The sequence below is a fragment of the Metarhizium acridum genome (genome assembly GCF_019434415.1).
Source record: "Metarhizium acridum strain ARSEF 324 chromosome Unknown scaffold_389, whole genome shotgun sequence".
Lineage (NCBI taxonomy): Eukaryota > Fungi > Ascomycota > Sordariomycetes > Hypocreales > Clavicipitaceae > Metarhizium > Metarhizium acridum.
Genome location: NW_027094032.1, coordinates 22,913 through 48,898, shown reverse-complemented (window position 1 = coordinate 48,898; position 25,986 = coordinate 22,913). Strand labels below are relative to the sequence as shown.

Sequence of the window (25,986 nt, the reverse complement as noted above, 5' to 3'; positions counted from 1 at the left end):
CTTTTAGCTTATTTAAGCTAATTAATCCCTGTTTATTAATACTAATATTAATAAGTAAATTTAGCTTTATTTTAGCTTATTAATTATATTAGCTAATAATAGCTTATAAATTAATTAATACTATATATTATATTAATTTTTAAAATGTAATATAGTATAATAAAACTATACTATATTATACTATACTAAAATTCACTAAAAACTATAAAACTATACTACTTCTAATACTCTAATTATAAGTAGTATATTATAAGTCTTAGTAGGCTAGTAATATAATTAATCGCTTTAAATTTAAGCGTATAGGTAATACACGTTAAGGATATTAATTTAATTATAAAAGCGATATTATTTATATTAACTTTAATATAATTTATTATATACACTACTTAAATCTAAGGCGCGTAAGTAGTTTAGGCTTTTCTTACTTAGATTTTAAGATAAAGTAGAGTTATAAGAATATTCTTAAAATCGCTATTAAGCACGCCCTTAATTATCAAATAATAGTGTTCTATTTCTAGGAGAATTATATGTTTCTAAGTATAGTAAAGTTTAATTAACTAGCAGGTAATAACCTAGTTAGTAATTACGAGTTTTTAGGGCGATTTAGCCTTCTAGCCAGGTTAGCTAAATAAGGGAACCTCCGTTAAGCTATATATAATATATAAGACAAGTATCTTACCTAAGTAAGGAGAGATAAGACTTTAAAGCCTTATCTAGTTAGTATTATTGTGTTAAGTATTTAATTAAACTTAAGAAGCACGGGTTAGAGACTAGCGGTATCTTTAAGGCTAACATATAATTAACTGGATTATAATAGACCTAAGAGTTGTAGCTTACTTTTATAGGTATTACTTAACGGCTGTCTTTAGACGTAAATAGATAGCTAGTTTGCTTTACTAAGTACTTTCTTTTAAGCTTAGCTATACTAGTATAACGGGAAAATAGTCTTTATAAATTATAAGGTGCCTTTAGTAAGAGGAATAAAACTATTATAGTATTTTTCCTTATTTTATTTCTTTTTTTCCTTAAGGGTAAGGAGTTGATATAAAGTTTTTATATTCACGCACTTATTTACTCTCTTTAATTTCTTAACTCTATACCCTTCGTATTATTTCTAATTTACCGCGCTCTTTCTAGTTATTAACAGATATAGTTCTCCCTTTTACACGGACGTGTATAGGGTACCGCTAGGCCAGATAAAAGTGCATGGAACTAGAATCAACCCGCTAGGGGAGTTAGTGATAGGCGGCACAGCCGCCGTTCGAGCGGCTTGACCCGTTACACCCTCAACTAGGCTTCTCTTCCATACATTCCCCGACGGAACTACAATACAAATAAGCAAACACAATTTCAACAAATCTTACAAGTACCAGCTAGCTCTGGGCCACTGATAAAGAAAAGAAACATTTCGAGGGGACACTCGTCGACCTCAGTGGACAGGGATTAGATGACAACAAAACATGGATCAAATATGATATGACAATAGATGAGGCCGAGTTAAGGGGTTTCGAAATCTCAAGATAATTCTGAAAATAGGGGCTGAAAAGAGTGAAGAGTCGTAAGGGGAGGCTGGGTGGCGCGACAGTAGATATCTAAGCATACTCAGATAGATTTACCGTTGAGGCCTGGTCCGTACGTAGGATATCAACCAAATTCAATCTCATATGGCAGCGCACTGTGACGGGGCCAGACTTCTTTGGCTCTAGCCCGTTGCATAGCGTCACTCTAAGAATAATAGAAATTCCTGATCCCTTTATATTGGACACATGAACGAGAGCTCATCTAGATGACCTATCCTAATTGTTGCAGCTACCAGGTGAGGCAGGCAGCAGTGACCCACATCGTTGCTGCCTGCCACCAAGGCAGCAGCGATGGAGGCACTTACATAGAACAACAACAAGAACAGAACAATCATGAATATACTATCGATTTGTACCAACAAATGAATACGTATTCAGCGCCTTGACCCAACACTAATATAGCGGTGTCAATTGGAATTTTGCTACACCCAATCTAGGCCACATTGTTGACATGTCTAGATACACTATATTAGTCCATAATAAGATAATCCACGTCATGAATCCAAACTTCGAGCACTTACGTAGGAAGGGGGCCTCATCGGATAGACTGCTATGTCGTAGATAGGCAGGCAAATTGCCAATTGAAAGCGCGTTCACTGCATTAATAAGCCTCACGTTGGCTTGTTCGTCCTCACTTAATGCGCGCGAGTTTTCGAGACACCACTGCAGTAGTTCCCCTAATGCCTTTGCATCTCCAGGATATCCTGGGAGCTCCATGTCGATATCGATGAGCATTAGACGCGGCTTGGCGGCCGTTGTTGACGGCTGAAGGAGCGTGTTCCACGCCCTTATGTCACCCTGGAAAATCTCGTACTTCCCAAGCTCTCGAACGCCTCGGACTAGGTCTTGAAGTTGTTGAAGTGTAATGGGTAGGTTGCCTCCACTATTCTTTGCCAAGGTACCCAAATTCTCGCCGGCATAAGGCATGAGGATGCCCACAATTGTCTTGGGTTTTGTGGGTTGCCAATCGGCCAAAACAACGGCGAGAATGGGAACGAGACAGAAGCGTCTGGACATTTCCGAATTGACTTGGTTCACTGGTATCTGTGCCTTGTTTATAAGATCTTTTCGTTTTTCGATTTCGAGCTCAATCACACCCGCATCGGTATCGGTTTCAATGTACTTCAGAACGCAGTCCTGACCTTTCCAAGAGCATCGGTAAACTCTGTGACCCAATGGGTGCGGGTTTTTTATGTCCAAGGCTGTGGACTGGAATGTGTTAGTGGATCTGTGACCGTAAAACAGCATCCTGTTGCGCGGCCATATTCGAATAATGTACGAGTTATCCGGGCAGTCCGTCACATCCGCACTCCATTCATGGTCCGGATCTTCCCTAATGTCAACGTAACTATGTCTGAGATGTTCTTCAATTATGTATGATTGCCACGTTATATCCGTCGTCTTTTCTTCAGCCCCGCCACTGGTTACTTCAACTTCTACACCATGCCAATCGTCGTTGGCTGTATCGTACACCGCCGCAGAGCACTTCCTGCCAGGTCTTGAAATGTGGCCATGTATTGTAATTTTTGGGGCGCTTCGGCTCGACTCCATGTCCGCGATTTTTTCGTGAAGATGACTAGACGAGCGTGGACGGAGAGTGATAGATGACGCAAACCGTGTCAGCAAATAAATAGAAAAGCAGCGTAACAAAAACTGCAGTTCACTGCGCTCTGAGAAGCGAGAAACTAATAAAAGGAACAAACTAATAGATTGATGTTGTATGTTTTTGCAAACAGTGTGATATATCTCTTTAGAATGCGATCTTTCTCGGAAGGAGCTGCGCTGCAATTTATACCTCGATCCCCGTAAGTCCAATGTCCTCCGCTCCACCACATACTACAAGAAACACAGAGTTAGTGCAAATAAAAAATGCTTGCAAGAAAGTTAGGGAGGAGGTCAGTTACGTCTGTACCTTCTCGTCTAATGCTTTGCTACCCGAATTCAGACCCTCGTAAACCAAGTCATAAACCTCACGCCTCCGAGTCAATATCTAAAGAGAGGCTCTACGAAAAAGTGCCGTCTATGCAAGCAGTCCTACCGTATTCTTCTAGGTATGGCGGCGGTTTCGCGTATAAATCGAAACTTCTCGGCTTGGGAACTCGGGGGTAACTAGACATGTCTTTAATTCTCTGTGACCTAACTTCGCAGGCTGCCCGGTCACCGATAGCATTAGAAAGCCTTAAAGTTGATTTAATAGCCACAGGAATCTTGACGCTCCGCGGGCTAGCTGCATGCAGCATATGGTTCCTGTGCAATCGACGAGGTGGGAGGCCACGTGTGATGGATTCTCACTATCGCAATTCAGGATAGAGTGGCAAATTCTCTCAAGACTGAACAATATTGCCTACGTTCTACTAAGCCTGATAGCCCATACCACTGGATCTTCCTTGTTATGACTGCCAAGCGTCATGCTCGTCAAAAACTCCATGGTTGCATTATGATGATACTGCAGCGGATAACGTTTAATGACTTCCCGCAGATTGTTCTTGCGTTCCCCCGTATTAAGAAGAAGATTCAACGTATAGCATTCCCTTCCACAGAGTTAGCCACAAGTATGTAGAGCGAGATAATCAGAAACTAACAGTGATAGTGTTCGAGCCCGATGTATATTCTCCTGTTGTTGTAGGCAGCCTAAAAGTCGGATGGCCGATTCTATAGCATTTTCAATAACCTCATTCCATTCGATGTTATACAAAACTGGAATGTAGAGTATAGCCGTTAGAAGCTTAACTTGAAACTCGTTAGAGCCTGTAAGTATCTTCGTCTTAAGGCACTCAATATTCTCAATGTCCTTATGGCTATTATCGGCCGCCCAAAATTCTATTATTTCTTGAATACGGTCAACACACCACAATGTCTCTTGTGCCAGGCTAGGTCCAATATCTGGCAACACATGGTGATTGAGAGTAGCTCGAATAAGCGCGTGTCCTTTCATTTGCTGCGATGGCAACATGAATTGATCACTTAACCTCTTAGCTTGCCGTTCATCTGCTTCTGCATCCATTGACAACTTACATCTGGATTCTAGCGAATGTCTCTAAGAGCAACTGGTAATTCTCGCCCCTGTCTTCATCAGGTACCTGTGCCAGCCTAATACTGGCCTCATCTATGCCGTTTTTGACATACGCCATACATCGGCTGTGAAGTCCAAATATCGCATGAAGTAGCTCTGCAGTTATGATGAAATGCAACGGTTCCGTCTGTCGAGCCGTGATGACAGCTGCAGCAGCTTCGTCATCAACTGGCCATATCCCCGGGTCCTTCCCAGATACAAAGAAATCGATAACTTCTCCAATACAGCAAAGAAGACGACCTATTGGGCTACCAGAGTCTTGTATCACACGGTACACCACATGTTCTTGCATTACCGGGAATCTAGGCAGTATGTTCCGAACAAATTGGGTTCCATAAAGATGCGCGGTCTGGGGTTCAAATCGAGTAGACATTGAAAACTTTGTTGTAGTAGAAAATTTTGTCTCGAAATATATAATGTTCTTGTATATGGCGAGGCTAAAGCATAATAAAGAGTGGGTTGAAAATCGTCGCATGCGACTATAGCACTTTATATTGGTATCTAAGGCATGTTGACTGGAGATATTATCGTGATGTACACCACTATTTTGTCACAAGACAGTGCCTGATCCATATCCTCTTTGATTCCGAAAGTAATCCCTTCATCCATTGCAGCGCCGTGCCAAAAGCCACCATCTGTCTGCTTGGTGACTTCCCATTTCTATGTTCAGGACTAATTGTTGTATATGGTCGATAGCTTGCTCTTCATCTCGCCCTTCAGCCCAGAGCTTGTATTAACATCCATATTTGGGCGTCCCCCTTCCTGTTAAGGGTGTGTTGCTTACCCTATAAGTAATGCAAGGAGCTTTGTTCACCCTGGCCTAGTTGTGGCAGTAACAAGTGGAAAAGTATAGGCGACGATATTCTTAAAATTTTCCCGACATATTAGCAATCGCAGTTACAGGTGAGCAAATTCTGGTGGGTTTGCTCAGATGATTTAACAGTAGTATAGAATAATCACGTAGAGAACCCCCTATTTACCCTAACATGTCTAGTGTGCCATCCATTAGTGGCCTTTGTTTTCTGGCCGCGAACTGAGAATTGAGGCTACCAGATGAGGCGGATTCATAGGCTGCAGTTCATTCCGACATGGTGAGCCAAAAAGGCGGTGCTCTCGCCTCCTCTTCACGTAGCCTCACGTTGCTCAGAAGCAAAATGTGCATTTGACAAAGAGTGTAAATTGCGTAATGCCGATACAATACGTAAAGAGATCAAGGGATCCGTATGTCCATACTGACTATGCACGATAGAGGGTAATTAATTGTCTGTGCACTCAAGCTGTGTGACCACTCCGCGAGCAAAACTTGCTATATGGAAAGCGAGAGATGTTACTGGACCCAAGCGTTAGGCACCTTCAGCCTCATCCAAAAGCTGATTCTCAGACCCTGTTGGCGTCGTCATGCCCACCCGCAATCCGTTGCAAATTCCAGCGTCATGCTGGCGTTCGCTCTTTGGTCCAAGAGGTGTAAGATTACCATCATCTTGCATCTTGCATATTATCCATGGTACTATAGCAAGTAAAAACTTCACGTTAGAAAGAATTAGAATACAATGTAAAAGCTAGTGAGTTAGCACATACTATAAGATGAGGCGCAGGCTTGCCTTACCAAGTTGGTCCACAACCGTGGGGCTATCACTGGAATAAATGACACGAACCCAAGTGTAAGAGCGAATACCTCGCTTAGCAGTTGAATATTGATTCTCCGAAAAGTGCGACCGACGATACTTTTTTTGGCTCCTTTGCCAAGTCTGAATAGTACGATGCTCCATACGGCCAGCTTGCCCAGCCGAACCAAGACGAACCCAACTACAGAAAGCACTGCTGGATAAGACGGACGCCCGAGCTCAACACATTGACAAACGGTCAGAAGAATTGCGCCAATCAGGACAGATGCCCATTTTACAGCCGATGCAAGTCTAATGGTGCCAAAAAAGATGTCAAAAATGACTGCCTGGCTCGATATCAGTCATTCCGATTGCTTTCTCTAGATGCTGAGAGGCATACTTCGGTCAAAATATCCCACACGAGTCCTGTGTATATTCCCCAGTTGGCAAACTGTCCCGACTGCTCCATTGTACTAAGCCACATTGCCAGTAGAAGTGAGATGCCAACACAGAGCCCGCAGACGGTGATGAGATACAGGATAATCGGGTGTTTAGCCATCATCGACGATTTGGAAGGCAAAAACTGGCTTGAAAACTGTGTGTCTGGAACCCAAGGACCAAGCCTACGAGGCTATGGATTGTGAAGCAGACTGTCAAAGCGCATTTTTGTCCAAGAGACAGGTTTGGAAACTCAGTTAGCGGCATGGCTGCATTTGATTCGATGAAGGTAAACAAAGGCGACTTACCGACTTTTCTGCATGTTGAAGGCTACCTCGTTTAAGTAAGTGAGTGAGGCGAGCGATTCGGGAGCCAATAGGCCCACGGGTACCCGTGGCTCTATTACTATACGGGTCCCCGTGCGTATGACTAAGTATAGTGCTATTTCTACTGCTACCAAGGTCCAAGCTTAGAGATGAGAAAGTGGTGGGTGCCTCCGGGCTGAAGATCCACACAGGAGCTGCCATCTTGCATATCCGCTAACCCAAATTCAAGTAATTCATGGATCGATTAGCGTGATGTGGTAAGCGACCTCCTCAACACGGCATCTAGATTCACCTCTTCCAACTTAACTCTTCTGCAATGGGACTCACCTCTCCCGCAGCCCACGATGTCGACAGACGGAGATTCAATGGCTCCCACGAATGGAGACATCATCAAGCTTCTACAAGCTTTACGTGCAGAGAATGAATTTGGCGTTTTGTCTGAAGGCGAAGACGAGCAAATTCTCCGACAAATATACTCGCCTCTCAAAAGCAGGTTTTGCAGGACCTGCAAAGGATCTAAAACCTCCAGTGTTAATTATGGTAAGATCCAAAAAATTGACTGTCGGAAAGATTTGGAGAAAGTCTCCAGCAACTTCGCCAGATGGCAACTCAACCCTCTCGAATTTTGGGAGTGGCCCGTTCTAGAACCTCTAAAGTATAGCGACGTCTCTAATAACAGAGCGCGCTATTTCGTCTTGAGCGCAGCCAAATTAGATGCTCAAATCATGGACCAAGAGATTTTACAGAGATTTGTCGCTATCGAGATTTACGCCCTCTTTAAACGGGTAAGCGAAGAACACTCAACTTATGTGACAGACGACCGTGTTGGCTTCTTCTTACGGCGATTGGGGCTTCCGGTATCTGAAGAAGAAGTTAAGACCTATGGCACCATCATCAGACGTGGCAAGAAAGTTGTGTCCTTTTGCAAGAAATTAATGCAATCTGAGCGATCAGATGGCTTTGATGGTGACGAAAATGAGGATATTATTGCCATCGATTACGGAGCATTATTTCTATCCTCTCTACCAAACTCTATGTAAGCGCAACGTTCCCTTCCTCTGGCCTTTCTTGCCTTTATCTCGCTGACAATTTATTAGGTGGGACACATATGGACTCGTAGGAGAAGACCAAAAACACGCTATCCAACACCTCCGAAAAATCGGAATCATCGAAGCGGCTAAGGCTACGGGAGCCGACAATATGGCGAGAGATCTACTTGAGTTCCATCAAAAGATTCTTTGGATGCCTAATATTGGGTCAGGCTCGAGCAAAAGAGGAGCGAACCAATGTCAAACCGGAGGAAATTCGAAGCGGTCCCGAATCGAATTTGCTCCCAATGAGGTCAACACACAGCCTTTAGAAGTTGATGACAGTGGCCGCTTTCTGGAAAACTCTTGCGACACAGGACAGCTCATAGCTCTTGCTTCAGCTGCCTGCGCAACTGAGGCTGGCTTCTCGCTCCAATCGGGAGAACGACGCGATCCTCCCAACCCATTGCCCATCGACCAGCGAGTTTACTCGGATGCGGCGAGCTTGAGCCATTTGAATGCAAGCCCAGGCGACTTGTCTCATCCGAATGGGCCCGGAAACGCACCATCCCTAAGCATAGAAGAGCTACTTCAACCGTTAGGTACAGACTTTGTCGGTGTACCATCACTGAGCATAGAAGAGCTACTTCAACCGTTATGTGCGGATAATTTTGTCAGTCCACCTTTACTGAGCATAGACGCGCTGTTGCAGAACTCTGAGATGAACTGCGAAGTACAAGATGTTCCGTCTGGAAGTGCTACAACCTCAGGTTGGCCACTTCCTTAGTCGTCGAACACACACGATCAGGAGAATACAAGTTAGATAATATCGACAAAAACAGTCAGCGCAGGAATGTATCCTCCGATAGGGTATACTCAACAATTAGTACACTAAGAATCTATCTCTTGTACAGCGTTCATTGAACTATCCAAAGTAGGTAGGGCATACTCTGTTCAGCAACTTCCAGCGTAACTTGCGTAGGAAGGTGCAGTTTTTTCCCATACTCTAAAGAATACTTTTTTGACTTATAGGTAATAGAACATCCTTCGCTTGCATAAATTGGAATCAACTTTCCAGACTCTTTGAGCTGCCACGTGGAGTTTGTTCGGAAAATTGCATTTTTGGCGTCCTATGCAAGTTAGTATGTAGACTGTTTTCGGAGAGTCGGAGCCGGTCGAACTTTTGGCAATATTGGACTGGCGAGGTCATAAAGTTCTTGTTCTTGGCATAGCTCAATGCCGTGCTTGCTTTGCTTCCACCGTGCACGCTCGTTTCTGGCCAACCAATCGTGCAGCCCCTCCACGACAGTGCGCTCGTTATCGTCGAGATCTTCTGCCCAGATCTGGTCTTCGATCGTGGTTTCAGGACTCATGTGTGGGAAATTCGTAGAGGAAAGCTGAAATCTTATATTCGAGGGAGACGACTTCGCTACTGTTATGTCGCAGCCGGGATAAACTTCGTCATGCAGAAGTGAAAGCGCCAAACTTCAGGTTTGGTGCGGGGTTGTGCCTGACACATCGCAAGTCATGTGATTGTGGACCCTATTGGACAAGAATGTCGTTAGAGTGGAGAAGGCAAGTAAGTGTTAAACGTCACAGCGGAACACAGATGAAAGATTGCGTTGATTCTGTAACCTAGAGATGCCGCCGGGGTAGGCTATTTATGGAAGGCGCAGGCTGGACCCTGCATGTGATGCTGTTTCACGTTCAACAGTTAGTTGGGCAGATGCGGGGAGTAAGACTTTAAACTACGGCGAAAAAAACTTTTTCATAATAGCGAGAACGAATTTTTAAAATAGCAGCTCTAAATAGCACTTACCGCCTCCTTAACGGGTTATAGAATAGCCTATAGTTAAACGCATTACCTAGTGCGTTTTTAGACGATTATAGTAACCTTATAGCCCTAAGTAGTAGTATAGCTTACTAGACTTTATAAGTACGTTACGTAACTTAATAAATACCTTAAGAACGCTCTATTATATATTAAACGCGCGAAAGATTAACCCGTTCCTTATAAGCTAATTAAGATTATAGCTATAAGCGTATTATCTCTTATTAATAAGATTTATAACGTCTTAGACTTTAGCTTTATATATAATACACATTAAATAATAAGAATTAAATTAAAGACTATAATAAAAAGTATAATATAAGCTCTTAATAACATTAAAAAGAAACTTAAATAGGTAGCTAACATAAGCTAGTAGATATTAAAAGGAATTTATATAAGCTATAGAGTATAAAATAAGATAAAGGTTATAGCCTTAAAATTAAAGGATATAGGTAGAATAATTCTAGTAATAATAAGAGAGATAAAGAATATAAACTAGTATAATTAACTAAGCCTAATATAAAGTTACGTATTTATAATAGTAGGGAATAAGCTAGCTATTAGTATATATAATCTATTAAACTAATATAAGGTATTACTTATATAAGTGCTTTATAAGATTATAGTAAATATTTAAAACCCGCTTACTATATTAAGCCTATAAGTAATAAATTCTTATAGCTTAAAAGCACACGTAAATTATACTATAAAATAAAGTAAAAACGAATATATAAAGAATATTAAGATAGTATTAATTAAATAACTTAAAAGTAGTAACCTTAATATTAAGAATTTAAGATAGCCTTAGGTAGTAATATAAAAGCACTCTAATAGTTCGCTAAAGATTAGAAGTACTAGCTTAGTAATAGAGCTACTATTTGTATCCCTATATATAGTATTCTTATATATAGTATTCGTATTAACTTAATAAATGTAAGCTAGTTTAAAGATATTAAAAATAATATTTTATAGGAAAATAAACCTTTTATCCCTAATACTAGAATAAAATATATTAGATAGCTTATAAGAACATTTACTATAAAGACTACTTTCTTAGTTATTATTAAGTTTACGAGACTATAAAACGCTAATAAGATTATTAATAAAGGCCTTATCTAATAAGGGGAGGTCTTTTAGTGTAAGTTATACGATAGGTTATACTAACTAAGATAATGCTTTAACTATTAAGGATATAGCTATATAGGAACCTAGTGTAAGGTAATAATAAGATGCGGCTATTACGCCTAAGAATATACATTCTAGGAATATCTTACTAAGTCTAATAAGAGCGTCTTTAAGAAGTACGCTAATTATAGAGGGGGCTACGAAGTATAGAGCAAGTAATGTGCGATAAGCAGAGCATTGGAAGTAGTATAGTTTTATAGTTTTATAGTTTTTGTAGTTTCAAATATAAAAAATTATATTAAATCTAATAAAATACTTATAGAATTATAAGTTTTACGGATAACTAGTATAAATTCTATACTATAAGCTTATATTAAGAAAAATGGGTCCTTATATACTATTATAAGCTTAAAACTTTAAAAACTATATTTTATAGTTTTTATAGTATAGTGTAGTGTAGTATATTTTTAAAAAATTACATAATCTAGTTTTTAAGCTTATAATAAGCTGGAAGGGCCCACTTTTTTAAATAAGCTAATTGGTTATAATATTAGCTATTTTATGTATTTATTATTATAATCCAAGTATTTTATTAGATTTATTATTAATTATTTAAGCTTTTTAAAAAAATGAAAATGTAGTTTTCTTGTTAATGCTCTGGCGATAAGGAAGAACGAGATAGCTAAGGTTAAAGCTGCCTACGCTACACGCTCTAGATACTACCTTAGTAGTCCCTAAGCTGTTTACTATTAAAATAAAGAAGAAAAGAAAGTCTACATACTACGTGGCATAATAATAGCGCCTTATATCTTCCAAATACGCCTCTACAGAAGGTTTTAGAGTTACCCGCTAGGGGAGTTAGTGATAGGTGGCACAGCTGCCGTTCAAGCGGCTTAGCCCGTTATACCTCTAATCTCGGTAAATTATCTACTACTAGCGCTACCCTATAAATAGGTGTTACAGGATACTAATACCTCGCCTTTATTATTATCTTATAAGATAGGTAATTATACTACTATAACTTAAATCCCTTATTTAAGAAGAGTTTAATTAATTATAAAAATAATAGTAATTAAATACTCTTAAGCGTGTTTTATATTATATTAAAAGGACTATACTTTATAGCGCTAGAAATAATTATAATAATAGTAAGAGTAATTTTACTTATTAAATTTAATACTATAAATATTAGTTATTTAATACGGCTAATATTTATAAAGTAAGCTAAAAGAATTTATCGTATTAACTAACTAAATAACCTATTATAGTAAGATATCTCGTACTATTATCTAAGAGGGAATTTTAGGTATCTAGTATAAGGGGAAGCTAGCTTTAACTTACGTGCTTTTAATTTATATAATATAATACCTATTATTATTAATAGATTTATAAGTTAATGTATTTAACTTTCTATTATTTTTAGTTTAATTTCTTTATAATATTTCTTATTTATTATTAAGCTTTGAATAAAATGTTTATCGTATTAATTAAAAAACGAGAAGCTATTTAATATAATTATTTATAATATTAAAATAAACGGGGAACTTTACTATTACGTATATTAATAGGTTTAAATTAAGAATAATAAACTTAAGTAATATAAATATATTATTAATTATAAAGTTAAAACACGTTTATATAGTACGTTTTTAATCTTAATTATATTATTTTAAAGGTAGTATTAAATTAACTTTTTAATAGCGTAATCTTAAAGTAATAAGAAAAAAAAGAAAGTAATAAGATAAAGTTAAATTAAACTTATTAAAGATAATATTATTTATAAGGGTATTATATTTAATTATAAATTACTTAAAAGAATTTTATTAGGCGTTAATCATTTCATTTAAAGTAATTAAACTATTTTATAATATAATTACTTTAGGTAAGGTAAGTTATTATAATAAACTTACATTTATTATAAAGGTAAAGAGAGACTTTAAGAAATATTACTTATTCTTTAAGAAAGAGAATAAAATTAAAGAGAATAAAGTTATTTATTATTTAAAAACTTTAATTATTATTATTACTTTTAGGTTTTAAATTTTAAATACTTTCTTAAAATTTTCTACGCTATAAAAGCTAATATCCTTAAGTGTAAATATATAAAATACTAAAAAAAAAGTAAGAAAGACTCTTTTATTATTAAGATTATAATTAAATTAAAATATTTTCTTAATTTTATTAATTTTTTAAAACTTAAGCTAATACTTCTTAAAATTTTATAATAAAATATATAAACTTATAAAAGATTAAAAGTATATTAATTAAATCTAGCTTATTTAAAATAAAAATAATAAGAATTATTAATTAAAAGTAAAGACTTAAAGTATTAATTTTTTATTATAATAAAATATTCTAACTATAAGTTAAGAATTAAAGCTAGTATAAGTTTTATTAGAATAAATAATTTAAATAAAATAAGATTAAGGGTAATTAAGTGCTTAATATATTAATACTATAATCTTAAAAAAGTTATTAAAGATAATAAGGTATATTTTATTTAACTTAATATTTTATAGCTAATAAAATAATTAAGATATAATAAGTATAATTAATTCTTTATATATAGTATTATTCTTTGCTTTTTATATAATAAATTATATTTCTTTATTATTTTTATATCTAGTATACTAAAAGAACTACTTTATTAATAATTATATAAGAAGTTAATATTATTATAATAGATTTAAGATAAATTAAAAGAAGCTAATAGTAAAGTATAATAATATATTCTCTTAAAAAGCTAAATTAACCTTTATAATAGTATAAGTTAAAGTTAAATAAAAGAAAAAGAAAAAAGATAATATTCTCTTAAAATTAAATATAACTTTATTAAAAAGCTATTATTAGAAATTCTTATTAAAATATTAAGATATTTAATATATAAAAACTTAATTTACTTATTTATATTAAGTTAATTTTTACTTAAAAAGATTAATTTAAGTATAATCTTATATTATAATAAGTATATATTTATTTTAAAAGTAAAGATAAAATTTAATTAATATTAATTAAATAAATAAAACCTTTTGAGTAATTTTAACTATTATTATTATTATATTATTTAAATTCTAGGGTTATTTAATAAAATTAAAAAGGTAATATTTTTCTTTAAGAGTATTATAATATATTCTTAATAAATATATAAATAATATAAAGTAAATTAATAGACGGTTAGTATTACTTTAATATTAGAAGAACCTTTCTTAATAACTAATTTCTAGAGGGTAAGCATTAAATATTCCTGCGAAGTTATAACAGGATAACCGTATAAAATAGCCTCACAACTCGATAGCTGGATAAAGGACGCTTGGTTGTAGAAAGTCTATTAGAAGAATTTTGTCTCTATAGTAACGCCGTAGCTTCATGTGCAACACGGGAGGTATATACAGACGACACATAGCTCTTAGATTCCGTACTCACATCGCTCCATCAAAGTTAAAGGTGCCACACAGGAATGTTGAGATCCGTTAGTTATTGTGAGGGAACAAGTTATTAATAATGCTTTGCCAAGTATAACTATACAGAAACGAAATACATTAATGTACTCCTGCTAAAAATATTGCGGCCGCTTGAGCAAATTTAGTTTGTACAGCTGCACCCTACAAGGTGAGAAAGTCCCTTCCATCTACCAGCCCTTGAAATGGTATCCATTGAAAGTTCCCATGAGGAAGAATTCATCCCAGCCGAATATTTCCACGTCCTCGCTCGGCTTTACACATGCCCGCTAAGGATATTACTATAGGTTAGCAACATCCTGTGAAGTGTGGCGGCGCTTAAGCATCGCCTGGCTGACCGACTTTTTCTGCTGCCGCTCGCAAGCAAGGTTAAGTCGGAGCGACTCGGGAATTTCGGTAGCCAGCATGTTGCGGCGGGTGGTTCGGGGAGAAAAGGCCGTGGGGAAGTTAACGTGAGCAGCGTGGGTCGTGATGGGTTGAGCGCTAGATTAGGGGATTTCGTTAATTGGCTTAAGTGTAGAGTGTCACATGCCCTTTATCACCAGCCGGGTTCCGTTAAAGTCATTGGGTGAAACTCCCAGACTCGGTCCATTAGGCGCCGCTTGGGTTCGGCGGATAGCAGGAGTAGACCGCGAAGCTCGATCGCCGAGTGTCCTGGCGCACTCGTTCTGAGCAAGCATGAGCGTAATTAGCGACGGGCGGGAGGTGAGGTTGGCTTTAGACTTAACGCGCTGGAAGAACTTATCGTTAACACTAGATTTACCGCTATCTTCCGTGGAATCATCCCAGTCAGAAGAGTCGTCATCGATGGCACTCTCGTTAACATATTCGGCTTCGGTGTCTGAGTCAACGGCAGACTCGCTCTGCTGTAGAGCCTGGGCTGTCAAGTTGCTGATGCTAGTGTTGGGAGGGGCAGAGTGGCCAGAGCTCTTGCGAAAATCTTCTCTTAACGGTCTGCAAGCTTGGAATATCGGCTTATTACCGACGGCAGCGGAAGTAGCCTTAATGTTCTCGATACCCTAGCTTTGTTCACTTGAAGAGCAAGACCCACCGAGGGCGAAGCGAGCGAGCTGCTTAGGCTGCACAGGCTTGGGTGCTGGTGAAGAGCTCGGTTCGGGCAAGGAATCTTGGGACGAGGCCTCAGAAGCTGGTCCCGACTGATGAAGTACTTGACTCTCAGTGCCATCCGGTGATAGTGAAGGAGTATAGGAATTATCAGGGACCTGCTCTAGGGACTGCTCTTTGGTACCGATCGATCCTGGTGTTCTGAGCCTCTGGCCTTTTATTCGTGTACGACCCTCAGGGGATCGTGATACGGAGGTGAAGCCAACAGTCTCGGTGTCGGTCAAAGAGCCACCGGTCAAAGATCCGACGCTATGAGACAGCCCAGGAACTTCCCCATTTCTCGTTTCCGCACAATTCTTATTCGGGATGGTATACGAAGGCAAGTTGGCGATTGCGGTTGAAGTAGCAGGCTTCTTAATCGCTCTCTCAAGGGTTTGCGCTGTTTTCCAGAGACGCCAGGCCCGGTTTTCTAGTCTTCTACCCTGCTCTACAGAATCTGCACAACGGGAAATGACTATTGAGCATATCGGTCAGCATTGTGATGGCGCGGTTGGCCTGTGATAAAAGAGGACTTACTCGCCCATATGGTATACAAAGTGATGGGATTAGCAGAATCCAATGTATCTAGGACATTAGTATCTAACTTGAGGGCGTACGAGTCGTGCAAGTATAAATTATTAAACATCGCTGCCATTGTGCTGCTCGATGCTGTTAGCAATGGTCGCCAGTTGCGTTATTGGTGAGAGCTACTATAAACGACTCTAGCAAGCGAGAAAAGTCATACGCAGTCGGGACCACTGACAGTGTATTCAATGGAAGAGCTTTAGTGCAAGACGCCAAACACGACGGACTGTTCGGGATGGAGGCGATGGTCGACGTAATGATCTTCAATGAAGGCAAGCGATGCAGCAGAAGACGGGCTTACAAAAGCGACATACAACAGCCAGGCGGACAAGCTGGTATTCTGGGCTGTTCCCCAGAGGCTAGGCACGTTGTCGGTGGTTTTGACTTTACTTATACAACGAAGTGCTGTCGTCGTTGTTACGCGTACGTCCAACATACCTGTACTACGTAGATATATCGGATCGAGTAGCGGGCGATACAGCTCATTAACTCCTGGTCACACCGCGTACACACCACTCCGCCCTCTTTGGGTATGGTCTGTTACGGGGGTGCTGGCTAATGAGTGATCCAGCGTTCCGTGGCGTCTGAAGAAAAGCAAGATGGTCATGCAGCCGGGGGCACTAACTCGGCGGCCCGAGGCCTATTCTTGATTGTGGGGGAGACGAGATCATCGCGCACTTACCATGCACGATTGATTAGGCGACTTGCTTACGCCACAATCATCAGCTCGGAATTGCCATTGACTATTTTGGAAGTGTGGGGCAAACCAGAGGAGCCCCCGAGCACATGCATCCCTTTGAGTGTGCGCAGGTGCCATTTTGGTAACGACCAAGGATGTTAACCAATTAAAGACATGAGATTAAAAGATACTTAAGTCACCTAAGAATATATATGGTAAATAAAGTGCCTTATATACTAAAAGCTACAAGCATATAAGTGGCTACCCTGTTATAAATGATGTACTTAATAAGTACTAGAGAAAAGTGGAGTATATACATAACAGGCACCTGCGCACACTCAAAGGGATATCCCTGTCGCTGTTGACCCACACCTGCCGTCCCTTCGGCTGCGCGGAATCATCCCCATGGAAGGGCCACAGCCAACATACCACCCCCATCGACGCTTGTCATTAACGCCACCACAAACACCTTCAAAAGCTGAAAAGTGGGGGCGTGGCGTGAGTATCTAATCTTAAGCCCCACTCAAGTCGAGTTAGGATTCTGGCGCGAAGTCCCTGATCGGACTTCCTTCTTTCCCCGACACTTACTTCATTTACCTCCGCCCAAGTAATTCTGTATCACCTTAAATATAAGTCTATTCGGAGCTTAAGATCCTTTGTTGGCAGCCCAGGCCCAGATCGATATAAAGCAGAACGAGTTGCAAAAGGCGAAAACTCAGAAACAGATTCTAAAATGTTTCTAAAACACAATTAGCGAAATTGCTAGGTCTAACATAGACGCCGCGCTTAAGAGATTAACGGTTTCGGCAATTACTATTAATAAGCGGTTAATTGCTTGAGGCGCTTATCTATTTTACTTAGGGCGCTTAATACTCTACCACGCTTTAATTTTAATTTAATAGCTTTAATTTTAAACCTTATAGTATATTTTTAATTTAAAGGTATAATAATAAATACTTTTAATTAAATAATAAAATACTTATATAATTTATATAATTTTTTTAAGTTATTATATAATTTTAAGTTAAGATAATATTAAAGAAGAAAAAACGCTATTACTTATTAAAAAATTTATATAATTATAGCTTTATTAAAAAATCTATTAATTTTTAATAAAGCTTTTTAATATTAAGTAAAGTTATTATATATTTATATTAAAAATATATTATAAAGTTTAATAATAAAGTTAATCGTAAAAAAATTAAAGTATTAGCGCTTTAAGTAAAATAAATAAGTATTTTAAGTAATTAATAAGCTTATTATATTAGCTAGTAAATTCGCGTTAAGCATTCGAGAATTCCAATCTAACCTAAACACTACCACCAGCAAAAGGTACAAGCTATCCCAGTTATTTATTAATGTAAGAAAGAAGTGAGGCGGTCTTATCGCCTATTTACTCTAACTTACGGAGCAGTTTGCGGCTAAGCCAACGGAGTATAAATATGGCTTGTCGTTAATTGCTAAGAGGAACATGATACAAGTTCCTCCATCTCACTTTATGCTGTTTTATGGTTTATTTCCAGCGCGTTAGGCTACTCGTGCCACGCCCCACTATTAGGTAATTCAGCTACAGAAGCTCTCACCACCTATGGTGGTGCTTATCACTAAGGCGGGCATATTAGCAAGGCGGGCACTTACATATAAATATTACTATTAAAAAATAAAATAATATTAAATAAAATAAATAAAATTATAAAATAAATTATATTAAATATATTAAATAATATATATAATAAAAAGTTATAATTATACTTTTATGTATTTTAATTAATTAAATATAATTTTTCTTAAATTTTAAATAATAAATTAAATAAAAATATAATATTAATTATAATATAAAATAAATATATTTTATATGATTTTTCCCTCTTCTTCTCTTCTTTCTCCTCTCCCAGTCTTTCTCCTCTCCACTTCATTTCCTCCATTCTCATTCTTTCTCTTTTTCCTTTACATTTTCCCTCCTCTCTTTTCTCCGCCCCCCTTTCACCCCTCCTCCTCCTCCTTTCTCCATCCTTTCCCCTCCCTCTCTCCCCTCTCTGTCCCCTCTTCTCTCTCTTCTCCCCTCTTTCTCTCCCCTTCTTCTCCTCTCCCCCCCCCTTTCCGTTCTTTTTCTTTCCTTTTTCCGTCCCCTCCCTCTCCCTTCTCTCCCTCTCCCTTCCTTCCTTCTTCCTTCTTTTTCTCTTCTCTCTCTCCTTTTCCCCTGTCTTTTCCTTTCCTCCTCTCTCTCTCCTCTCTCTCTCTCCTTCTCTCCTTTCTCTTCTCCTTCTTTCCCTTCTCCCCCTCTCTTCTTTCCGTTTTTCTCTTTCCCCCTTCCCCCCCTCTCTTTCCTTTTCCTTCTCTTCTCTTCTTTTCCGTCTTTTTTCCCCCCTCCCCTTCTCCTCCTCCTCCTCCTCCTCTTTCTTCCTTTCTTCCCTTTCTCTCTCTTTCCCTCTCCTCTCTTTCTTTCCCTCTTTCCCTCTTTCCCTCTTCTACCCCTCCCCTCCCCGCCTTGCTCCTGTGCCCGCCTTGGTGATAAGCACCACCATAGGTGGTGAGAGCTTCTGTAGCTGAATTACCTAATGGTGGGGCGTGGCACGAGTAGTAGCTTGCATCGTGGCGTGACAATCAGCTCCAAAATCGACCTCGGCTTCTGGCGTCACGTGAATAACAATCGCGAGCTTCTGGCAGAGTGGGGTAGCTTGACGCTTGACGAAGCCTAATCGCCTGACACAGTCATTGTGATTACCCTGAACCTCTTAGTCCCCAACACAATCTTAGGACAGTATTGTGTTTGGCGCTGTATGCAAAATAACGACGCGACTTTTATTGTCTTTCCATCAATAGCAGTATCGATAGTATCGATCTCCTCGTCGCGCACACGACCGTAACAATTCCGGTGCAAAGGACATGGAAAAGGTTCAACATACGCCACCTTGTCTCTTTCAACACAGCTAATGCCCCCAGGAAGAATTTCAACGAGCTACCCACCGCGGGCACCATCGATGTTAATGGGATAACAACCTATACTGTTGACCAGAAGGGGATTTTGCGTTGGACAGGTCCGACTCGACCGGGCGAAGGCTGGATTCAAATAAATGGGCGCAGCCTCAGTGGCGACACGATGCAAAGTGAAGGACAACACACGGTATATGCCGGTTCGATATTAAGAATAACCGGAATGAAGGTGGGTAGGAGTGAGGTATGAGGTGGAAGCGTGGAAAGTCATGAACACCACCTCTTAAATATATGACCAGACTGTATGCTCTTATTAAAGAAAATCAAATTGAAATCACCTATCCGCGGATGATCTTAGCGTAGAATGGCCAGCCACTAGTTAACATCATATAGACTTGCTCTTTCATTTGAGCCCGTCTTTGAGAAATACAAAACTGGTCCTGTTTGCTGATGTCTTATTCGTAATATTGGTTTTGTCAAACACCAGATGAGGTTCAGTCCTCGTGATACTGAATGCCGTTTTCCGGTTTGTCGTAGAATATTGTATTCACAATTGGTATCCCTTGATTCGCTGTGGTTTCAATAACCCAACGATCGATCATCTGCCGCCTGATGATTCTTGGTCCCCAATTATTCGCGTCAAAAAGGTTCTGTTCGTCGTCACTGACGTCGCACTCGTATATGATGCCGCCATCAATTTCGAAAATAACATTGTCGTATACATACGCCCTCCAATGCATACTTCTGTTGAAATGATCCCAATTCCACTGTGAGATAATCTTGTCTATGCCTAGTTGGGTGAAGAGATACTTTAGAAGACGACGATGTGCATGCCCAAGCGCCAAGGTTGGTTCAATTCGGCGTCCATCGCCTTCTTTGTTGGTTTTAGTCCCTGAACTCTCCCTTGCGATGGCCATTATTTTATTGAAGGTTTCCAATCCGCTGTTTTGTTGCAGGACTCCGTGGATATTTTCGGCTGGGCGGCATATGTGGGAATGGGAATTTTGCTTTACCCTGGTCATTATTTTGTCTAACAATCTGGGATCCTCAGGTCTTAAATAATTATTTAGTCGATTGATAGTGCATAGAGCCGCTTTATCGAGCTGAGAAGTGGAAATATTTTGTATCTGCATTTGCACTTGAAGGAATTCGTTGACATCGTTCGCTCGGAGATCTGCCCACTGTATATTTCCATTGTACGACAGGCAGAAAAAGGAGAATAAACGTATTGTTAGTTTACACAATTTAAGAACTAATTTATTAAACTCTTCTCGCTTATTATTAATTACTTAAAGCGCTTATTATTTTACTTAAAGCGTTAATACTTTAATTTTTTTACGGTTAACCTTATTATTAACCCTATAATATATTTTAATATAAATATATAATAGCTTTACTTAATATTAAAAAGCTTTATTAAAAATTAATAGATTTTTTAATAAAGCTATAATTATATAAATTTTTTAATAAGTAATAGCGTTTTTTCTTCTTTAATATTACCTTAACTTAAAAGTATATAATAACTTAAAAAAATTATATAAATTATATTAATATCTTATTATTTAATTAAAAGTATTATTATTATATCTTTAAATTAAAAATATATTATAAGATTTAAAATTAAAGCTATTAGACTAAAATTAAGGTATAGTAGGGTATTAAGCGCCTCAAGTAAAATGGATAAGCGCCTCGAGTAATTAACGTGAGCTCTGTTACTAATACATGCTAAATCGGGAAGACCCACTATTAGCTCTTTGACAACAGCATCGGGGAAGCGGACCCTGCAAGGCCGGCTAACACTATTAGCCGTGATGGCTTGTGACGAGTTGCATGAGATGTATTTATTCTTCCCTCGTTTCCCGTCCAAGTATCAGTTTTAAAGAAGAATATAATGTCTGGCCTTGGTCAAGGCCCCACGTTCTGACAGGGATCCAGCCGAGATTGAATGCAGGCCTGCGAACGGTCGCTCGAAGCATCTGTCATAGGTCTACTAGCTGCACTACCAAAAGTGGAGAACTCTCCTGGTAGTGCATGCTCGCTATCGTACCTCATATGGTGCCTCAACACCTCCCCTCAGGCTAGCCAATAGTTGGTGGCAGCCAACGGGTAGACTGGACCTCTCTATCAGTGGTATCTATATTTTATAGTACCTGGAACTAGCTGTCATAGCAGCATCTCAATCTCTTTTTGTTCCCTGTAGGATCGTCTAAAATCAGTCATACCCGGGGATCGAACATAGCTCTAAAGAGCGAGGGCTCATAACCTGTCATAGGTCTACTAGCTGCACTACCAAAAGTGGAGAACTCTCCTGGTAGTGCATGCTCGCTATCGTACCTCATATGGTGCCTCAACAGCATCTCTGTATGGCTGACGGAGCGTCTACCTGGGGGGATCAGGAGACCGGGGATATCACCCAGAAGTACAGAAGTACGAGCGGGTTTATAAATAACTTCACAGTTCTCCTTGCTATAAGTCTTGATTTATGTGTTCTTTGCAAGTACGTACAGTTGTATATACATACAAATGTATGTTGTCTATCTTTGATTGCCAGAGAAAACGGGAATATCCGAAATACATGCTACTAGCGCGAGGTTCTAGACTTCTTTGCATTTGATCCCAATCATGGCCGGTCGTGAAAGGCCTGAGAGGCGCAGGCGCTGTCGGATGTGCAGAAAACGCCGTGTGAAGGTAAAGACATTCTTTTCAAATAGGCAGTTTGAGTGTATCTGACCTAGGCCAATCTAGTGCGATCGAAAAAAACCTACCTGTGGGCAATGTGCTGTGAGGGGAGAAGACTGCGAATATGACCCAAACTTCCTCGATGAAACCAAAACCGTCGAAGAACTGGTCAAAAACAGTTGCCAACGCAAACGGTCACAATTGAGTCCCGAGGAAAAATGGAGGAAGACCCTGATTTGCAGCGGCTATACAACCTTCATCCCCATTACTCGCCGGCGGATGGCGAAAGATGGTTTGGGAGGATTGTTCATTAAATGCATGGACATCATCGCATCTTTATATCAGGGGTCAGAACATTCCAACTGCGTTCGCCAGATACATCTCACTGGCCAACAGCAGCACTCGGACACCCACACTCCCGCGAGGACCTCACAAAACAGTATGAGGCATTTGTAGCGGCGACCTCTACCGCGTGGAAGAACAAAGAAAGCAGACTCAAAGATGATACCCTGGCTTGTATTCTCTTGCTGATTCTCTGCGAGCATGCTGCACATATATTAGGCTGGGAAAAGCTCGTTGTGGCAGCCATAACTCTAGTCACAAAAAGGCTCAAGGGGCGAATCAACTCACGCATTCAAATTTACATGTTTGTGGCCGTGTACACACAAATGGTGAGCTCGTCCCTGGGTTGCATAAAAGGATGGGACTAACAGACGCATTTGCCTCACAGATCAAGAACAGCGTAAAAACGGGGAAGCAGCCAAATGCACTCATGTCAGGCTGGCTTTTGCAGGTCCAGAAGAACACAAATGACAAGGAGTGCAAACCACTCTGCTATGAGGCTATTGAACTTGCCACCAAGGCGTATCAGGAGGCTGGGCTGTCGCATTTAATTGATTCTGCCTAACTGAAGACGTGAAATGCCATCAACATATTCGCGGTCAGCAGGTCAGGGCTCAATTTCTGCAAGGCAATGTTACGTTTCGCTTAGAGAAAGCCAGAGTATCAAGATGAGGCAAACAGACACGCCGAAAGGGAAATCAAATAATTTGGGTTGAATTTCACAGATACGCTGCTAGCTAGGGACTGTTCTGGCAATCTAGTATCTACCCTGCCTCGCAAGTCACCCCTCATGGGAATGGTGGACTTTCCAACGCACTAGAAGCCATTCAGGATCTTTGAAGTGTTACCACGGGTATCAATAAGAAATCTGACCCTATCCGGAAACTCACACCTTTCAATGTAGCCAATACCGTGTACGGCCCGCATTTCTCAGTCTTTGCATTTGCTCCCTTGATCAAAACCACGTCTTGCTCCTTGTCAAATGTAAGGGGGATTGACAAGTAGGCATACCCAGACGCCCATCGCAGAGCCGCTCTGGGCTCCAATCGATCTATAACTGGCCATTTGCTTGGGTGCGTTGCGCTGTCCGAAAGGTCTTCACTCTCTTCCCCGTGGGACGCCATCCATCGACGTATCTTATCGCGCTGTGCCCTTGTTAGTGGACTTGGAATGGTGGGCATCCAGGGACCACGAGGATAAAAAGCGACGTACCATGACCTTCCAAATATCTCTAATGAGCCCCTCCTCATTATCAGGCAGCGGATAGGTTTTGAGTCCACGCTTCAACGCCGACCCATCAAACCGTGGCAGCAATGACTTGGTCTCCGCCCGGAGGTTGTGCAACCTTTGTCGAATAGAGACTCGCAGCTCATCATTCCCCCCGCAGGCTAAAAACCTGAAACGGCCAGTCTGTGGTGACTGGAATAGATGGATTTTGGATTGGCGGTGGAGGAGCCTGCCGAACCCAATCACGGAAGTCCGAGTGCCGCAGAGTGTACACCAGGACATCACGTACGAGGAGCTTGTAAAACAGCTCGTACCTAATGTTGGGGTGTCAGCATGGTTTCAAGCTGCCGCTTATAAATCACAATAACAAGAATATACTAATGAAAGTTGGCCAAAGCACACACTGGTCATAGCCCATCTGAAGCGGCCCAAGAGCCGGGCCGAGAATTCTGAAGAGGACGTTGATGAGAGATAAGCATTGACAGTTGCCGTAATTTTTGGCGGGCAAATCGGTTCCTCTTGGTCAAAGAAATTATCACACCAGTCTCTTGTAAGTACTGAGAAATTGAACTATAGTTCTTCACTAGTTTATAGATTAGCTGGATGCTTGCAGTTCGAGGCGGATGGCGGGATTGCCCATACTGAGAATATATAGCACGTATGCCCAGGATCCAAGACGCACACTGCCCAGCTCGTCGAAGTTGATACCGTTCCTGAACCACTGGTCGACGATTCACGCAAAAGAGTCGTTGCCATCGGGATGTGTTTGGCCCATAACTTTCTACTGGATAGAGGCGCTGACAGGCTCCCATTTGATCATCGATGAAATCGACAATATTACGTATCTGGGGGTCCCTAGAGTCGCTGCAATTATTGACAACGATTCTTACCAAGACTTCTCCGGCGCCCACGAGTACCTGCCGAAAGACACGGATCACCATCCTCAGCTTTACGACCTCCGGCGACTCCCGGCCGTTACTTAAAGCCAGGGCCTGATTGAGATTTTGACCAATTCATTGCCGTGAGAAGCTGCTGGTCGCGTAGAAATCCGAGCAGATGCTGGTCACCGTGACCGTTGGTATACTGGACGGCGGAACACGGAAGAAGAATTCCCGGGCGCGCTGTTCAGCTTCAGTACCTGAGCTCAAGTACTCTTCCCACGCTTCTTCGCCCGGAAGTTGAAGCTTGAAACGGGCAGTTGTCTCTGGTTCTGACAAAGGCCCGATGGAGGGTGACCCGCGACGTGAGGCAGCACGGTCCTGCTCTTGTGCGAAGCTCGCAGGCGTAGACACTTGCCAGCCGGATTGACATGGCAGAAACTCCGATACGGCGCATGGAACCAGACGCCGAGGTATTGTCGTTCCAGGGCTCAGTGTCTCGCTCTATGGATGTCGAGCGGCGGAGGTGGAGGCGACTGGGGCTGGGGAAGCTGGTGTTCCCAAGAGCAGGTCCGCCGTGTTTGGCGAAAATACTCCGGGCCTGGAGTTGGGGACGGCCCGGCTCTTACTACGCACGCCACAAAAACCACAGACCAATGGCTAACCAGGGAAAGAAAGAAAAGTGCAGTGGGTTATATATGGGTTGCAAGGCCGCACATTGTGTTTGTCTGCCTGGCCGGCGCAGCGTCTGTGTGGCGTCTCTCATATGCGCTTCCGCAATGGACTGGAAGGTAACGACTATCCTACAGCTTGCATTCTCAGTTTTCGTCTTTCTCTTTTTGCTTTCATCTCTATTCATTGCTGCCCTCGGAAGAAAAGACGCTAGGAAGAGCACAAGACTCCGCGCGTGTACGCTACTTTACGCCATCGCTGCTGCGGTGACGAGCCACGGCACACCGTCGCAGTACCACCTTTGCGTCGCAGATATGCCTCGGACATCTCTTCCAGTGCAAGCAGAATCTTACATGCCCAAAAGTAAACAGGGTCCTTGAAATCGCGCAGTCGAGGCTGGTGGCCGTCCGTATCTAATACTTC

At 40.5% G+C, this 25,986-nt stretch overlaps 6 protein-coding genes across 6 annotated transcripts; 3 read left to right on the top strand and 3 right to left on the bottom strand.

Annotated features, from left to right (window-relative positions):
* Window positions 1-1,973: 1,973 nt before the first annotated feature.
* J3458_016470 (uncharacterized protein) lies at window positions 1,974-3,131 on the bottom strand (the record flags this gene model as incomplete). The annotated part of the gene is made up of 2 exons (XM_066120960.1): window positions 1,974-2,035; window positions 2,102-3,131. 2 exons carry the CDS (start codon window positions 3,129-3,131, stop codon window positions 1,974-1,976), a joined length of 1,092 nt encoding a protein of 363 aa, XP_065974021.1.
* A 4,234-nt stretch (window positions 3,132-7,365) lies between these two features.
* Window positions 7,366-9,656, top strand: J3458_016469 (uncharacterized protein; the record flags this gene model as incomplete). Its single annotated transcript, XM_007808301.2, has 2 exons — window positions 7,366-8,057; window positions 8,119-9,656. The coding sequence occupies 2 exons, from the start codon at window positions 7,366-7,368 to the stop codon at window positions 8,834-8,836; spliced, it is 1,410 nt and encodes a 469-aa protein (XP_007806492.2). The 3' UTR covers window positions 8,837-9,656.
* J3458_016468 (uncharacterized protein) lies at window positions 8,967-9,422 on the bottom strand (the record flags this gene model as incomplete). The annotated part of the gene is made up of 2 exons (XM_066120959.1): window positions 8,967-9,179; window positions 9,231-9,422. 2 exons carry the CDS (start codon window positions 9,420-9,422, stop codon window positions 8,967-8,969), a joined length of 405 nt encoding a protein of 134 aa, XP_065974020.1.
* A 5,826-nt stretch (window positions 9,657-15,482) lies between the features above and the next one.
* Window positions 15,483-16,222, bottom strand: J3458_016467 (uncharacterized protein; the record flags this gene model as incomplete). Its single annotated transcript, XM_007808302.2, has 2 exons — window positions 15,483-16,042; window positions 16,105-16,222. 2 exons carry the CDS (start codon window positions 16,220-16,222, stop codon window positions 15,483-15,485), a joined length of 678 nt encoding a protein of 225 aa, XP_007806493.2.
* Window positions 16,223-18,686: 2,464 nt separating this feature from the next.
* Window positions 18,687-19,530, top strand: J3458_016466 (uncharacterized protein; the record flags this gene model as incomplete). The annotated part of the gene is made up of 2 exons (XM_066120958.1): window positions 18,687-18,725; window positions 19,378-19,530. 2 exons carry the CDS (start codon window positions 18,687-18,689, stop codon window positions 19,528-19,530), a joined length of 192 nt encoding a protein of 63 aa, XP_065974019.1.
* Window positions 19,531-23,088: 3,558 nt separating this feature from the next.
* On the top strand, window positions 23,089-23,351 carry J3458_016465 (uncharacterized protein; the record flags this gene model as incomplete). The annotated part of the gene is made up of 2 exons (XM_066120957.1): window positions 23,089-23,115; window positions 23,175-23,351. The coding sequence occupies 2 exons, from the start codon at window positions 23,089-23,091 to the stop codon at window positions 23,349-23,351; spliced, it is 204 nt and encodes a 67-aa protein (XP_065974018.1).
* Between the last annotated feature and the right edge of the window lie 2,635 nt (window positions 23,352-25,986).